The 17,447-nt window shown below is 40.3% G+C and overlaps 1 protein-coding gene across 1 annotated transcript in view; it reads right to left on the bottom strand.

Moving 5' to 3' along the window:
• Window positions 1-303: 303 nt before the first annotated feature.
• Window positions 304-17,447, bottom strand: part of LOC122548593 (uncharacterized) — a 27,905-nt gene continuing 10,761 nt past the window's right edge. Inside the window, exons 3-20 of the mRNA XM_087975813.1 lie at window positions 14,058-14,116; window positions 13,868-13,960; window positions 12,487-12,614; window positions 11,599-11,739; window positions 11,259-11,339; window positions 10,486-10,653; window positions 10,306-10,402; window positions 9,335-9,552; window positions 6,905-7,058; window positions 2,662-2,876; window positions 2,477-2,591; window positions 1,740-1,906; window positions 1,563-1,642; window positions 1,346-1,473; window positions 991-1,180; window positions 768-906; window positions 421-693; window positions 304-340 (exon numbers count right to left, since the gene is read on the bottom strand). Of these exons, the coding sequence (XP_087831939.1) occupies window positions 589-693; window positions 768-906; window positions 991-1,180; window positions 1,346-1,473; window positions 1,563-1,642; window positions 1,740-1,906; window positions 2,477-2,591; window positions 2,662-2,876; window positions 6,905-7,058; window positions 9,335-9,552; window positions 10,306-10,402; window positions 10,486-10,653; window positions 11,259-11,339; window positions 11,599-11,739; window positions 12,487-12,614; window positions 13,868-13,960; window positions 14,058-14,116 (2,278 nt within the window). The 3' untranslated portion in view covers window positions 304-340; window positions 421-588. The remainder of the gene's footprint in view (window positions 341-420; window positions 694-767; window positions 907-990; window positions 1,181-1,345; window positions 1,474-1,562; window positions 1,643-1,739; window positions 1,907-2,476; window positions 2,592-2,661; window positions 2,877-6,904; window positions 7,059-9,334; window positions 9,553-10,305; window positions 10,403-10,485; window positions 10,654-11,258; window positions 11,340-11,598; window positions 11,740-12,486; window positions 12,615-13,867; window positions 13,961-14,057; window positions 14,117-17,447) is intronic.

The following is a 17,447-nucleotide window of genomic DNA, read 5'->3' as shown; positions in this document are numbered from 1 at the left end:
GAGACAAGAACCTGGATTGAGTTATATTGGATCAGCCATGGTAGGATACTGCTCCACTGTTCAACAGGGTAGAGGACTACACCTATTTCTTGGGTCAAAGTTAGATTTGTTATTGAAACACTTGCGCCAACGTCTGGATTGCCAAAACTGTTGAATTTACTGTTAGCTCCATGAAATTCACCCAAGGAAGAGACTTTATTTGAATGAGCATTTTTAATTAAAGCTTAGTCCAATCTTTTCATTTGGCACTTACAACTGATGACACTAAACACCATTAAAGTAACAATTATTGCTGAGCCTCCAATCAGGACCGCCTTGGAAGAGGACAGGTTATTGTCACCTAAAGACAAAAGCAAACTGGATTAGTTAATTGTCAGATTTGATAAATTGTTTCAAAGCCATTCCAAAGCAATTTTTCACCTTGCTCCATCTGGTTCTCTACTGTAGAAAATTCTGTAGAAATCAGAACAGCCCCTGATGACACATACCCCTGCACATGGTGGGTTCTGTCAGCACTTCGCCCTGTAGTAATTACACAGCTGGTCAGTACAGGATTACAGGCAAACAGCACAGGTTTGGTGCCCATCTTCAAGCATTACCTATTCGTTGTTTCCTTGGTACACATTGACCTGGACACAGGAATCTATTTACTGGCTCCTTCCTGCACAAGGCTACGCTGCAATGGAAATACACCTGGGGGAGAGAAAATGATAACAATAGTGGAATACAAACATACTGAAAAAACACTGTACTGGACAAATCCTCACCTGTTCCTCAGTATAATTGCCCAAGGTGAAAGTAAACATCTGGACTTCAAACCTTTTGAAGTGAGCAGGATATTTAACCCTCTCACTCTCGGCTACCGGATGGAAGGTGGTTCTATACAAGTCAGCTTTGTTCTCACAGCTGTAAAACAAAAGATAGTCACTTGCCACCCAAAGGCAGATGTCAAAACTGTCCCACCTTTACAAAGCAGCAGCTCCTACTTGCCTGTTGATAATTAGAGGCCACTGTGGAATGCTGCGTCTGTCCGGTGACGCAGTTGCCCAACAGTCTTGCAGGAACAATTCAATTTGTGGATCTTCATTGTGTAGCAGTTGCACTTCAACATAGACAGGATCAGTCAGATACTTCACGAGTGGATAGTCACCTTCCTCATACAGGGCAGAATAGGACACATCTGCAAACCAACAAAGCAAAGAGGTCCAAAAAAATTAGGGGTGGAAAGGAAAATCCTCATTCCAATTCTTAATTAAGATAGCTGCAATCAAGTCAGACTGGATCTCAAAATTTACCCCTCCGACAGAGGTGTTCTAATATTGAGCCACTGTAGGTGGCGATTTACCTTTGGCAAGTTGCATCATCAAGACGAGAGGTCCATATCCAGGTACAACAGTTGGCTGAGGATTCACTTGGTGTTCAAACTGAAGATGCAGAGTGTCATTTACATGGTAATGACAGGATACTGCAAGCCTAGGTACATAGATGGTCACTTTGTATTTTCATATACTCACAGAAGGGAAAGCAAACACTAAAATCAAGCTCTTGCTCCAGAATCTTACCGATACAGTGGATCACTAGCTGGTGCTGATTTTTTGAAGAAAGCCACTTCATTCTCATAGATCATGTAGTCCTCCTCAAACTACCACAAGAAACACAATTAGTCCATGATGAGATCATGTCTAATACTAATTGTCCCAGAGGCAGTTTAGTTTCAATAGAAGCCAGTTGTTGCTTACCCTTCTACTCGTTCCACATGTATTTGCAGAAAAATCAAATGTGACCTTGAAGGCACTCCTCTCCTTTGGTCTACAGGTTTTATCTTTCAGCATCATTTTCCCATCCACTCCCAACAATGCTTCCAGCTTCAGAACAGTGATGACAATCCTTCCACTTGGGAAACATGCTATATTAAAAGGGAAAAGAAAAAAAAAGTTAGTGATGCCAAGACTAAGCAAGAGTTGATGCTTACAGCAAGTGAAGTCAGGAACTTACTTATCAAATCACTTATTGAAAAGCTGCAAGAAACAGAAAAGTTGACCAGAACTTCCAGGGTTTCATTATCCCGGAATGTGAACGCAAACCTGCTGCGAAGACCTTGCTCATTTATTGCCTGGAATGAAGCCACAATTAGTTGGGATACACACAAACTAAGACAAAACAGATTTGAGTTAAATAGTTACTACCTCATGAACAACTTCAGCTGCATCGTGTGGAACGGTTACTACTGAGTGGGTACCATTCTCTCTCAGGTGATAACCTCTCTGCTCAGCAGAGTGAGGGGTGAGCTGCATGTTTCCAATGAAAGGAATCCAGTACCGATCTGACATTCCACGTGTTACCATCAAGGTCACGTTCTCTTCATCACAAAAGCCATCTGCCACAGGAAGTACTAGCAAAAGGCACATTTCATATTACTTCAAAAAGCATTTTCACGGATCACTTTGCAGTCTACATCAGGGCAAGAACCACCTACCTATTGTGTGCTGATGTATTAAGTGAGCTGGATGCGAGAATGTTAGATTTTCTGGAACCACAGTCATTGTGTAGATGACATCAAGGGTATATCGTTCAACACCATCACCTATATACTGGAAGGAGGAAGCCACAAGTCAGCACCATCTCCCAACGTGGAAGCCATTCACCCAGACATCCCATTACCTTTCTGTCTACAACTGGTGACTCCATGGGAACTTCCAGGATGAAGATTCTATTTAAGGTGGTCTCATCTGGGTTAGTCCCAGTGTACACATTAAATATCAGGGTTTCTTCATCCACAGGGAAGGACTGTGTGCCCAGAGTGAGCTTGGTGAGTTCTACATCAGGAAGGAAGTTGCCCAATGAGACATTGAATAGCCATTGCTCAGGAATGGTATCTGGAAGAAAAAAAAAAAATTGGCATCTGTGTAACTAACTCATCCAAACCACCAATTAGATATTTGAACAGCTTTTCCTTTGTCCCATTTGTAGGCTTAATGACTATTTATAATTGAGGAAGCAAGTTTCCAAAAAAGGTAAAATATATTGTTTGGGTTTAGAGAACTGAAGGGTAACTTTGGACAAGCTCCAAGTAGTGAGTTAAAACAGTATTCCCAATAAGTTAGAGTTCACTCAAAATTTTTAGATGAGCCACATTCAGTAAACCCGGAATGTTCACTGTGGGTCATTTGGGATTTCCAAGAAAGACCAGCAACAGAAGCATGTTCTTAAAAGTGAGCATCAATAGGTGTTGTTCAGCATTCTATAGAAAGGAATTTAAACATTAAATCTCTTAAATGTAGAAAGCAAGGAAGTTAGCCTGTATACTGAAGAACACATCTGCCTTGGGACCCTCCAATCACAGGATGAATGCCTATTTCACCAGTTCCCAGATCTTCCCAACCCCAACTCAGCACCACCCTCTTGAGCTGTTCATCTTCCTTCCCACCCATCTGCTCTACTCTGGAGTATCACCATCACCCCCACTTAATCTACCAACTGCATTCCCAGCTATCTTCCCCAGCCCCACTTTCTCTCAGCCCCCTTGTGTAACCCTTCCCTTAACATTCTTGAAGATCTTTGCTTGAAATAGCTCTTGCTCCTTGGGTGCTGCCTGATCAGCTGTCTTTTTCCAACACCACATGACTGATCTCCAGCATCTGCAGTTTTTATGTTCTCCCCACAGAATTATGTCTGCTTAACTTACAAAGTTAAGTTGAGGGGATGCTTCATGTGATTGTTTATCCTATAACTGACCTCATTCTAAAAGTGGTAGTATATTCAACTAAAATGTGGAAGTTACCTCAGGTATTATAAGTCTGTGGAACTCATTACCCTTACATGCAGTGGATGTTGCAACATTAGTGTCTCAAATTTAGACAGAGGGTTGAAGGTTTATGGAGAGTGAGCAAAAAAGAAATAATTAAGTCTTTGGGTGACTAAAAGTTTAGTAGTTCTGGAGAGTACCCATTGTTAATTACAGGTGACAAAAATGGTGAGGAAATAAAGTCACAAAATCTTATTTATTTAGTACACAAGCCCTTTGGCTCAAATATGTACCAAACATCACTACACTCAGCCCTTAGTTTTGAGAATATTATGAGTGTTCAACCAAAGTACTTTTTCTTAAAGGCTTCTTGTCTACTTTCCCCAGACAGTGCATTCCAGACCACCACCTTCTGGCAAAAGGAATCTGCTCTTCTCTCCTCCCCCCCTCCAACCCTCAACCCTCCTGCCTGAATCTGGAGATTCAAAAGGTAATTGCAGGGAATACAAACAAAAACTCTTCAAACTCACGGAGAAAGTCCAATTAAAAAGTTGGACAAGCACACTTCTATTGCAAGGAGACTGGACATACTAAACCAATTGTTGGAAGCTCAAGACTGATTATTCAGGTGTTCATTTTCACTGCAATCTTCAGAAAGCATCAGGAAAGGGATAGAAAATTTTTGCAGTTTTGGTAGAGCAGGTTTCCTCAGCCTGCCAGAGAGATGGTGAGGGAAAAACTAAAACAAACAAAACATTCTATGCTAAAGCAAATCAGAACACTAGAAACTGAGTTTTATTTCAAAAATTAACTCCTTATTCTGAAGGAGGCAGGCCAATAGAATTGTTACACTGAAGCAAGTCAGTCATTGCTGTTGGCTGATTACTGCCTTCCAGAGGGAAGGCAGACAGGACAAAAAGTTAGCAGTATATGTATGGAGAGGTCACTCAATTAATGGGACTAGTTTGTAAAGTGAGTGATTGTAGCATGGGTAAAGTGCAGTCATGTAATAAAAAGTCACTTTAGAGAGAATTGCTTAAAGTATGGAAGAATCAGACCTAGTTCAGAAATAGCCAGAGGGTCATTCACAAGAGCACTGTATGACTAAGTTTATCATAAAACAGATTACAGGAGGAATATCCAAGAGTTTTCTGGCTGTAATTAGAACATAGCTAGAAATAAGAGGCTTTGTACAAGATTCTTTCCTGTGTGCAGTTATGAGGTGTCTTCAAAAACTAAAAAAAAAAAATGTGCATAACTCACATTGAATAGAAATGCAAAGAAACTAATCCTAACAAACAAGATGTACCATGCATCTGTATCATAAATAACTATTTGCCCTTTAATTCCAATAAGAGGTTTGGAATATTCAGCAGGTTAAGTCATGTAAGACTTCCCAGAAAATCAGGAAACTGCAGTATTTTCCAGTGAAATATTCAGATTGGAATAAAATTCATTCCTTCAGCTCATCCATAGGTTTAAAAACATTGTATAAGCTGGACCAAAAACCTGGTCAGAATGTCATGATTTGACAAATTCCTGTTACTGTTTGCCATAAGGAATGGACCTAACAAAATCCATTGTCAAAAAGGCCCAAAAACATGGAGAAAAAAATCCTTGTACAAATAAACTCTAAGCCAACTGAAAGACAGTGAGTTGTCAAGCACAAAAAAGTGACTTTAACCTTAAAGACTAGAGTCACCTTGGAATGGTGACAAATTTAGTACATCAAAAGGGTGGATTTAAATTAGAAATTTCAAATTTCTACTCTATTCTTTTGACAACTTTGGCAAAGGCAAGAAATTTGAGTGGGTAAAGCAAAGCAAAGTGCCTTGACAACCTGAAAGTCGCAGTGATTACTGAGAGTTTTAGCAGCAGTAAACTCTAATCCATTTAGTTATTCCAGAGATATGTTGGCACAGAATTGAGGAAAAGGAACCAGTTATTTTTCTGGTCAAGTTGAATTTGTTCCAGAAATATTCAATATAGTGAAGAAAGTCACTTAACTGAAGTCTACCACATTTTGAAGTCTGCATTCCTGACACCAGTGATTTGTGGATTTATAATCCTCATTTAATTCATTAAAGCTACAGCAAAAGTCTGGATTGGTGTTAAACTTCAACTATTTTAGATTGGAATATCATTTGTGACAAGAGGCAACAGATGCTTGGTCAAGATTAAACGTAAAGGAAATAAAGTTAAAAATGAATTTTTAGAATGATTAAAAATATTCTTGATTAGAATAGAAACTACTTCAGTTTGAGGAAGCGTGAATATTTTGGAAAGGCATTATGTTGTAGATGAAACTGGTTTAGTTTCAGTTCTGTGAAGACTTAACAGCCAGAAAAATTAGTGGGTCAAAACATCTGTAACGTGACCAAAGCTCGCTGACTGGACATGCTACTTGCAATTTACAGAATAGCATACATTTTTTAAAAACACTTGCACTTGTGCCAGTCTCAGCAGAAAAATCTAATGAATTCAATCACTTTCTACATAATCGAAAGACTCAACCTTAACTCTTCAATTTATCTAACTGATAAGACTAATACTTCACTCAGGTGTCTCAAGTGTCATAAACCAGGATATTGCTGGGGGAAAAAAAAAAGGGCTAAATCCTGTTGTTCATAGAGATCTCTCCAAATACCATTTTTCCACTCTTGTTAAAAAAAGGCTTGGCAGCCTTGAATGTTCCCTGACTTGTGACTGTGGTAACAATTGATCAATTCAGCTTCCATCCTGGAATTGGAGGTCTTAACTATTGGTTGGCTTGGGGTTCAATAGGCTGTTAACATTCTCAAGCCATAAATTTGTAAGTTAGAACAGTCACATTTGGCTTGGATTTAAAAACAGTAAGCCCATCATTGGAAGATATTAAAAGTGAAATACCAACTGGAGTTCACTCCAGTTCTTATTCTCCCTTTCTCTCCCAGCTACCAAACCAATAGTGCAAGACAAGGGACAAGTGTCCTGCCTCCACAAAGCCCATTGTGGAAAAACAGCCATTAGAAACATTTTGTACAATAATGACAATCATTTAAACAGCCTAAAATCAAGTTATGCCTTATATTAATAAATATTTTTCCGAGAGAATTTGAGTGGAGAGGAATCCCATTCTAAGTTAGTTCAGCCATCTTAGAAAAGTTGGCATGTACATACCATCAATGAGAACCAATGGCTGAGGTATAAAGGGTGTAGTAACTGGGTGGATCACGTTGATTTTATTCAGTCCCCATGCCTCATCTTTCCACAGGTGCTCCAAGAACAAATTGATGCTGTACTTTATACCATACTGTCCATCCACCACATGGCTCTGTGGAAGTAGTAGTGAGAAGAAATGAGTGGGCAGTTTGATAAATTGGTAATTTTAGATGGTAAAGTCCTCTCAAGATAATCTAAATTTGTATGTTTACCACACTTTAATATTTGGATACTGGTCTTCATCAGGATATAAATAGTGTATAGAACTACAATTTGTTCACATATGAAACTATTCAAGGTGTAGAGGCACTGAACTTTCTGGCAAGAACCTGTCAACTATGGTTGATGATCGGAGTCCATTTCAAACACTGCAGTGAATCAGGAAAGATCATTTTATTGGACTGGTTTGGTTCCACAAGTTTGTCACAAACTAGGAATTTCACATGTTACAGGGTGGGTGGACGGACGGGTGGACGGACGGACGGACACCTAGATCCTTTTAGAGGCTCCTCCAATACTTCGCCCAACAGATTTGGGATTTCTGAAGTTTGACAACAAGCAGGCTACAGGATTTTGATTTGGGAGACAAGGCAGGGGGAAATAACAGGGAATCTGATAGCAAGGACAGGTTAATCCTCAATGCTAGAGGGGAATTGGGGCAAGGATCCAACTGTGACAGCTGGTCTGCACAAGACTACAGATAGGCCAGGTTTGTACATAGGTGGAGTCTGGAAAACTTAAGTCAAGGAAATTGTATCAAGTTCAAATGCAGGCAGTGATAAAAAAATCAAAAATCAATGCAACTGGGAGGGACAGCAAACACTAAATTGCAGTAAGACAGGTAAAACCATTAAGGCTCACTAGTGTACAACATTTATAGCCACATGGTTAAATTGACACCAAAGTAAAAAGCAATACAGAACATTCATAGATAGGACTGGATTTCTAGCAGGTAAGGGATGTGATGTGTGCAACTCTGCTGCAGCAAGAAAGGCACGGTTGTCAAGTTAAAAGGGTCTAAGGACCTAGGAGAAAAGGGAGGACTGCAGATGCTGGAGAGTCAAAAAGTATGGTGTTGGAAGGGCTTATGCCCAAAACAGACTCTTGCTCCTCAACCTGCTGAGCTTTTCTAGTGCCACACTGGCAAATAAGGACCCATCTGGGAGTGGGCGGTTAGGCAATTTTGGAAGATTGTAATTAGAGGTTACATCTGCAGTTCTACAAATTGAAGGTTAGATAAAGCAGGAAGCTGCAGGCTATTTCAAATCTAATTAGTTTTTGGGATAGCTAGCAGGAGGTACCAACAGGACATTTTAATCACACAGCAAGGTTTTCCTTTCATAAGGGTTGGAATTGAGCACTTAAAATCAATGTTGATAACAAGGAAAAGATCATGCACCTGGAACTTCTAGAAGGCATTTAACAAGATACCACAAAAAGGGTAGTTAGGGAACTTGAAAGATGACTGATCAGTAGGAAACAAAACAGTCTGGATAAATTGCTAGCTGGTGAAATACTGGCATGCTTCAGGGATAGTTTACAATCTACATTGGTTTTTATTCAATGATGATGGTGTTTCTTATTTTGCATAATAAATTTGGCAAGTTGAGAAGTTACAAATAAAATGAGGGGTACAAGATAAGGGTGAAAAGCAGGTAGAATGCAATGTGGAGAAATGTCAACTCCTCCATTGTAAATGATCTAGCTTTCTATTCTCTCAAAGAGACTGGAATGCTGTAGAGGAATCAGATGTCCTAGTTCATAGACAGCACAACTGTTAGCATGAAGGTAAACTAATTAGGATGAATAGAATGTTAGTCTTTTCTGTAGTGTGGGAAATGCATTTAGAAGTCCTCCTACAACTGTACAGAACATGGTGTACTGTTTAGTTTCTTTACCGAAAGGGGGGAGACACTTGCATTGGAAGCAGTCTAGAGGAAGTTTCCAAGAGTCAAACTAGTGACTAACTGTAGTCTTGGAGAAAGAAAGTTGAGCAGGTTGGACTGGCACACCTAAAATTAAGAATGTGGGGTGATTTTTTTTAGACAAACTTGAAGGGACTAGTTAGATTAGATCTGGAGAGCATCTGCAGTGCAGGATGCTAGAGGAAAGGCAACTCTAGAATGATTTTCTTCATTAAATGAGAAATCTAATCAAAATCTTGTCTTCAGTGCTTTGCTCAGAAGATATCATTGAGATTCAAGGTCATATTACATTTCTAGTAAACTAAAATCATGAGTCATTGAGCTGGTACAGGAGTAGAAGTACATATCAGAGCAACCACAGATTTGACAAACTGAATGGCCTTCTGCTCTTATGAAATACTGAAGATCGTTTGAGTTAGCTGCTTTTATCCTTTCACTTGCAAGGCAAAATCCAAAATCCAACCTTGTAATATCCATCCTGTGCTCCAATGGGGACCCTTATAGCAAGGCCTGTATCATTCTTATCAATGGTATAGTTTCTTTCTCCCATTGTTGTGGAATTCAACTTGATCCCATTTACTCCCATGGAGGTGTTGTCCTGATGAACTGCACTGGTGACAAGTGGAGTGAAGATTCTTGGTACTGTCCAGATGATTAGGTCATCAGTGAATGAAGTACCATCTGAGGGATAACAAGTAGTAGGTTTAGAATTGCTAAAAATAGAGTTAGAATGTACAGCATGGATTCAGACCCTGCAGTCCAACTTGTCCATGCCAACCAGATATCCTAAAATTAATCTAGTTCCATATCATCTAAACCCTTATTCATACACATCCAGGTGCCTTGAAATGTTGCAATTCTACAAACCTCCACGCTTCCTCTGAAGGCTCATTCCACATGTGCACCATCCTCTGCATGAGAAAGTTGGCTGTTAGGTTTAAGGTGAGGGAAAGAAAAGGGACCTATGCCCTCCAGTTCTGGACTCCCATCAGCGATAAGACTTATCTATTCACCATATCATGCCCCTGGATTTTTAAAGCCTCTATAAAAGAGGCTCAGCCTGAGCCTGAGGTTAGAAGGAAAAATAGTCCCAGCCTATTCAGGCTTTCCTTTTTGCTCAAACCCTGGCAACATCTTGTAAATCTTTGAGCCCTTTCAGGTTTCACAACATCCTGTCTACAGAGGGAGACTAGAATTGAATGCAGTATTCCAATATTAGCCTAACTAATTTAGTCCTAAATATCTCCACTAACTCCATAGAAGTCGAAGCAGCTCCCTAAGGGTCATGAAGAGTACTCAGCCCTCACTCTACTGCTTAGACCAGACCGTAATGTTTCAAATGAAACAGGGAATATTAAAAGGAGGTGTGTAAATAGACTTCAATGAAGCCTACAATTGTGCTTAATTTAAAAGATACAAGATTAGCAATCTTACCAAGAGGACAAGCCACAGCAGTGTCAACAACAAGAATCATCCAGTGCTGTTTATAAAAAGTACTTGATCGTATTACTGACAAGGGCACACCATGGACCTAATTATAAAAAAGCATCAGTTACTGCATTTACATGCAATCTAAAAAGGCTCAGGAAAGCCAGAGTAGTATAATGAACTTACCAAAACAGTTTGAGCCTCATTTGTATGATATGGAGCACGAAGCAATATACGAGACATTGTACTATTGATTCCATAATTCATTTGATGTGCTTCTTTGACAGTCATAGTCCTTTTGTCACCAGATATATGGAATACCACTTGCCATATTCCACTTTCTGCACTACTTGCCTAGATCAGCAATAAAGATAATTAAAACTCCACTGAAGCTGCAACAAGGACTGTCACAAATTCTGCAAATATTACTGGAGGTCACCTTCAACATGAAGTTCATGTACAATGCCATAAAGGAAAACCAAAGAGAGACACCAGTGTCCCTGACTTCCAACTTGCCTATCTCTATTAGAAGTGTGAAGCTGCAAGCAAAATGGAAATTCCACAAGACAATTTGATATAATCAATGCTCTGACATCTTGTGTCAGAAAAAGGCCTTTTGACATGTTCTGGGGCTCAAAAAAAGTTAAACATTTTTTTAAAAGATCACAATTCTAAAATTAACATTTTGGCCCAGTGATGATCCATAACTTTACTCATGTTTTGATTAGACACTTAGGAAAGCTCAAGTTAACAAGCCAAACAGGTTAAAAGGCAGTACACGGCAATTTCTTCAAACAGTGTTGGAAGAAAAAAAAACAAATACATTGGGCCTACTTTTGCCATTGTTCAAGAAAATATAGTCTACAGCCATGGTTGCATTCATTAGAATGAAGCATTGCAAATTAAAACGAATTACGAAGAATAGGCCACCATTGAAAATTTCATCCATGACATCTTACTTCTGGAAGAATTAAAGACCAGTCCTGAGAATCCTGTGCATAATCGTCTTCAATTGGTGGTATCTTTCTTTGTACTGAAACCTGCATAAGATTTAAAAAAATTACTGGTCATTAACAGCAGCCCCAGCTGCATACATAATTAGTGCCGAGTCAATGTTAGATGGCAGTCTGAGCTACTGACTAGACAAAGGATGATTAAAGTTAGTTATGAGCTCAGATTCTACAATTTGTTGTTAGGTACCTAATTTGTATTTTAGATATTACTAGTCTTCCAGAACAGCTTAGAATTGCTACTAACTGTAGAAAATAGTCAAACCAGTATTTGGCATTAGCCGTTTACCTGCATGTAGTTTTCTTCACAGAAGATTTCCCTTGCAGCCCATGGTGAGTACATACATGAAAGTGTTTGAACATATGTTGAAGCCATTATCCTGTTAGTTCCTACATGTATTTGTACAGTGAGGTTGAACTGTTCATCATTCTGTAGACAAAATTAAAAAAAGTATAATTCAATAACAAGGGTCACCATCTTGACATGGTCTTTATACACATGCTTTCACTTTATCCTGCAAAGGACCTGAATATTTATTCAATTATAGTGACTATAGGTTCAAAATCCTCTCCATCTCATGGTGTTAAAAGATGTTAAAACACAAAACAGGCTATGCAGTAAAGATGAATTCAGTGACTCCGTAAAAGGAAATTACAAAACCAGAAAACCACCAAGATGGAGGTTTGGATTAAGTTGCGTTAGGAGTTGGTTGAGCCAAAAAGAAATTTCAAATATAACATCCAGGATTTAAGTAATAAAAACAATTGTAAAACTTATAAAAGGTAATGCAATGGAGAGAGGGGTAAACAGGCACAGAAACCAATTACACTTCAGGATTTTTGCACGATATTTTTGTTTGACTTTTTCTGTATGGAGGTACTAACCTGTTGCAGTTACCCAATAGTAACCACAAAAATCTGACTAGCTGCATGGTTTGTCTCTTCCTCCCCCTACCACTCCACATCCTCCAGCCCCCTCCCTTATGAGAAATACATGGAGCCTTTTATTCCTAGAAGGATTCTCACTGGTCTTTCCTTCATCCATCAGCCCACCTTAAAGTAGGTCAACTCATTCTTGGGGGCACTTAAACATTTCTTGCATTTTCTTTGGTTCTGTCTACACAGACTGAAGATAGGAAAAACACCTAGATCTGAAATTTATATCTTCATATCTTACCACAATATGTACACAGCAGCTGAGGACAGAGGCACGGAACTCAACATTATTCCACAAATCCACTGTAATGGTGTAGCCACACTGTGAAGCAAAGCTTGGTGTAACAAGATAGATTTTACCAGCAGGATCTAGAAAAGTTATAGAAAACCTAGAGTTAGCTTCAAAATCATGAACTGTCTGCACACACTGCAAACAAATTTGCTTCAATTGGCAGGAATACCTATACAGGTGCACATGGAAGTTTGCTGTTTATTCACCAGAAAAGCAATTAGATTTCTGAATTATTTATTAAAGGATCAAAGCAATGTCACTTTCCCTAACTAAAATAGTAAGTACTGACTTAACAGTGTGACTGAGCACACTTAAGATTAATGATCTGTTTTGTTCCACATCCATTCTAATTGATTCTCAAGAGTGGTTCTGAAAATAGATTTTTAGTGCAGTAGTTCAAAACCTGGAAATGCCTGCTAGAGTCATGACGACAAACCTAGGTTACATGTGATTTATAAAATGGAGATCCTTATTAATGGAAGCAATGGCTTAAAAATTAAATAGTCAACAAGACTAAAAATGTTGACCAAGACCAAAAGGGAACAGTAATGTAGATTCACTCATTTGGAAGTGACAAGGTAACTTGTTGCATTGTTAGGTACAAATCTTCATTAACCATAGTGTTCAAGTTATGAAAATCCATAATTAAATCAAAGTCACTATTTTCAGAATCTGATTTTTACTAACAGTAAAACAAAACATCCAAATATCACACTGAGCTTGGACTTTAAGCTCAGGGTTGGTAGCTTAAAGTGTTAAAACAAATTAACTAAGAATTAGACAGTCATTCCAGGCCAGTCATTGAACAACCTGTTTAAGGAGAGCCTACAGTGATAATACAATGATTATCCAAGAATCATCTAATACCAGAGAAATATGGCAAGAGTGTGGTGTGGTGTGGGGTGGTAGTGAATTAAAATGGCAGGAGGCAACAGTGTGCCTTTGAAGAGCTGGTGTAGTCAATCATTTTCTGCTGCAGTTGTGAAATCCAGCCAATTAGGATGAGTGGAGAGCAAGCATTTGTTTGAACAGAAAATTCAAGCCATCAGGCTTACAAAAAAAAAGGTGCAAACTTATTGCAAGTATCCCATGAAACTTTATATTGGGAAAGATGGGCTTAATTGAGCATCAAAATTCAATCCTTTTATCACTCCAGTATTTAACAGTATCAAGACACTGACACAACACTGTTGTAAATAGAGGTGGTGAAAAAAAAAGCAGACAATTCAGATTAGTCTTCAGATGACATACAACGGATAGGTCCATCAGACCAATATTGGGAGCAGAGATCTGTTACACACCGACTCCAAGGTAAAGCAGCAACACTCACCAACAATGCTAATCTGCCAGAACTTCCCGGCAAGAAAATCCTTATTCAGTCCAACCCAAAAGACACTGTCGCGGCATTCAGCCTTCAGCAAACCTACAACAATAGATTAAAGAAAGTTCTTCAACATTAAAGACACCAGCTCAGAGTCAAAGCACAAAACAAACACTTTATCTTTGGATAGAACACTGACCTGGAGGGGCACTTTGCATCCAGACTTCAGGAGCTGTTGCAGACACCGATAATATCAAACTGTTAAAGAGAGGAAGAAGCAATTAGCAAAAACATGGGAGCGTCCATCCCGTTTCCAACTTTCTCCCCATCGCACAGACTCACCCAAAGAGCAGGATCGATGCCATAATCCACAATCTAGCCCCTGGCTGAGCAGCAACTGCTGTCCCAGCTCCCATTGTAAAAGTGACAGAGAGGGGGAGGAGGCGCGCACCATTTAACCCGGGCCCCGGGTCACGCGCTCATCAGCAGCAGCCCCTCCCCCTCCCCCACACCTGTCCCTCCCATCCCCCTCCCCCACACCTGTCCCTCCCCTCCCCCTCCCCCACACCTGTCCCTCCCCTCCCCCTCCCCCACACCTGTCCCTCCCCTCCCCCTCCCCATACCTGTCCCTCCTCCACACCTACCACTCACCTCCCCTCTGCACACCTGTCCCTCCCCCTCCCCATACCTGTCCCTCCTCCACACCTACCATCCCCTCCCCTCTGCACACCTGTCCCTCCCCTCCAACTCCCTCACCTGTTCCTCTCCTTACCCACACCTGTTCCTCCCCTCCAACTCCCTCACCTGTTCCTCTCCTTACCCACACCTGTTCCTCCCCTCCAACTCCCTCACCTGTCCCTCTCCTTACCCACACCTGTTCCAGCTGAACCCACTCTCCCCTCCCACCCCACTCCTCTCCAGTTGACACACCTGCCAATTATCTGTTTGCTGAGTCTCTGGTAACTGGTAAAGGTCTTTTCTGATCTTAAATGTTAACATGGTGTACAATTTGGTGGTAAAGTCAACAGAATATTTAAAATGGTAACAGAGTTCCATAGAGTTGTACAGTAAGGAAACAGAACCTTTGGTCCAACTTGTCCATGCCGATCGAAAAACCTACATGAATCTGGTTCCATTTGCCAGCACCTGGCCCATATCTCTCCAAACCCTTCCTATTCATTTACCCATCCAGATGTCTTTTAAATGTTGCAATTGTACCAGCCTCCACCACTTCCTCTGGCTACTCATTCCATATACGCACCACCCTCTGAGTGAAAAAGGTGCCCCTTAGGTCCCTTTTAATTTTTTCCCCTCTCACCTTAAACCTTTGCTGTCTAATTCTGGAATCCTGGCATAAGTAAGTGAATAAAAAAACTTTAAGTAATCAAAAATCATTAAGGGTGACAGTTCAGGTGATGTGTCAGGACTACAGTAAGTTGGATTTCTAGATCCTATTGTGATCGAGGGCAAAGACACCTAAATTTATGAGCTGGAGGGTGAACTACAGACACTGCCTCAGGGAGAGGGAAAGTTACTTGGATATTTTGTACCACAGGCAGTCACATCATTTTGGATAGGGTTTTCTGATTAGCCCAGTGGCCAGGGACAGGAGAGTGTGACCGTATGTAAGACAGGTAACAGGGTCCAGAGAGCAGGCGTATCTGCTCCTTCAGTTCTGCAGTAGGTTTGAGGTTCTCTCAAACTGTTTGGATGAGAGTAATGCTGCTTGATGGATGTACAAACTGACAATGCCATTGTATACAGGAAGCCATTCAAGTGAGGGAAACAACAAGGAATGTATTAATATGTGATAGTATAGTGTTTGGGTTTGAAACTGTTCGTTGCAGCAAAGAGTGAGAGTCTGATGCCAGGGTTTTGGACATCTATTTAGGACTGGAATGAAACTTGCAGTGGGAGAGAGATCTAGAATCATAGAATCCCTACAGTATGGAAACAGGCCCTTTGGCCCAACAAGTCCACACCGACTCCCCAAATATTAACCCACCCAGACTCATTCCCTTATCCTGACTATATAGTTACTCCTGACTAATGCACCTAACCTACACGTTCATGAACACTATCGGTAATTTAGCATTGCCAATTCACCTAACCTGCACACCTTTGAATTGTTGGAGGAAACCGGAGCACCCGGAGGAAACCCACACCGAAACAGGGGAGAATGTGCAAACTCCACACAGTCAATCACCCGAGTTTGGAATCGAACCCGAGTCCCTGGCGCTGTGAGGCAGCAGTGAGCCACCGTGCCATCCCATCTACTGGATACCCATTCCACAAATAGGATTAGGAAAGAGGCTCTGCACAGTGAGTAGAAAGAGCTAGGCACTAAATTGAAATGCAGAACCTCAAATACCTTATAATTTCTGGAACATTACCTGAACTGTTTGCAAATTGGCATAGATGCATAAATTAGAGAGATGAATCTGTACCTCAACAACTGGAGTGGGAGAAGTAGGCTTGTGACTCACTGACATCAATACTGGTAAAGTAAGGGCTGTTTCATTTGGACAATCTACCCTTGAACCACATAACTAGCAAGAAGGAACATAGGAAGCTAGGACTGGAAGGGTAGCACTCTTAATCAAGTATGGTCGGAGAGTGATGGTGGTGGAGTAGTCTCCTAAGCCAGAGATCGTTCACTTCATCTATTTCCTTTCACTTTCATTTGTTTGTTTCTTCTTCTCTTTCATTTTTTTTCTCTATTTACCTCCATTCCTCAGATGGCATCAGTGGTGCAGAATTGAGCCAGCATAGATTTGAAGGACTCCCAGCCTCAGTGAAACCCAACACGGACTCCCAGCCTTGAGGAAGTCTGGTGTGGACTCCCGCCCTTGAGGAAGCCCAACATGGACTCACTGCTTTAGAAAGACAGCAATGCTGATCTTCTACCTTTATTTCTTCACCTTTCCAATTTATACCTAAAATATTGTACCTCAATATCTTTGTGCCTAAGATGGCCCTGGAAGTGGCGACATTGTACAATTTTCACCGTACTCATGCATCCCTGTACTTGAGTACATGTGACAATAAACCTAATTCTAATTCATGCAATAGTTAGAGGTGACCTTAGTTCAAGTGATCAGGGTGTTAAATTAATGTAAGTAGAATTGAGGGATTATGAGGGAAAGAAGCCACTAATGGAAGAGATCTCCAGATTTCCTAACACTGACATGAGACAAAGTACACAGGAAGAAATATTGAGTGCTTATGATAAAGGAATGGCAATAATCATGAGTGACTTTAATCTACATATAACTGGATAAATGAGAGTCACAGTAGTAGCCTGGCTGAAGAGTTCATATAATGCTTTCAAGATTATTTTTACAGTAACACATTTTGGAATTGACCAGAGACCAGATTATATTAGACTTGGTATTGTGCAATGTGACAGAATTAACTAATGACCTCAGAGTTAAGGCACCCCTAGGTTGTAGTGACCACAATATAATTACACTTTTTGAAAGGAATAAGTTGGGTCTGAGACTAGAGTTTTAAACTTAAAAAAGAGCAACTATGTGGGTGTGAAACCTGAGGTAGCTGAAGTGAACTGGGAAACTAGGCTAAGGAATAG

Source organism: Chiloscyllium plagiosum, unplaced genomic scaffold (assembly GCF_037043375.1).
Source record: "Chiloscyllium plagiosum isolate Xiang-an unplaced genomic scaffold, Cpla_swu_hap1 HiC_scaffold_3, whole genome shotgun sequence".
Classification (NCBI taxonomy): Eukaryota; Metazoa; Chordata; class Chondrichthyes; order Orectolobiformes; family Hemiscylliidae; genus Chiloscyllium; species Chiloscyllium plagiosum.
This window is presented reverse-complemented; position numbering and strand designations above follow the sequence as displayed.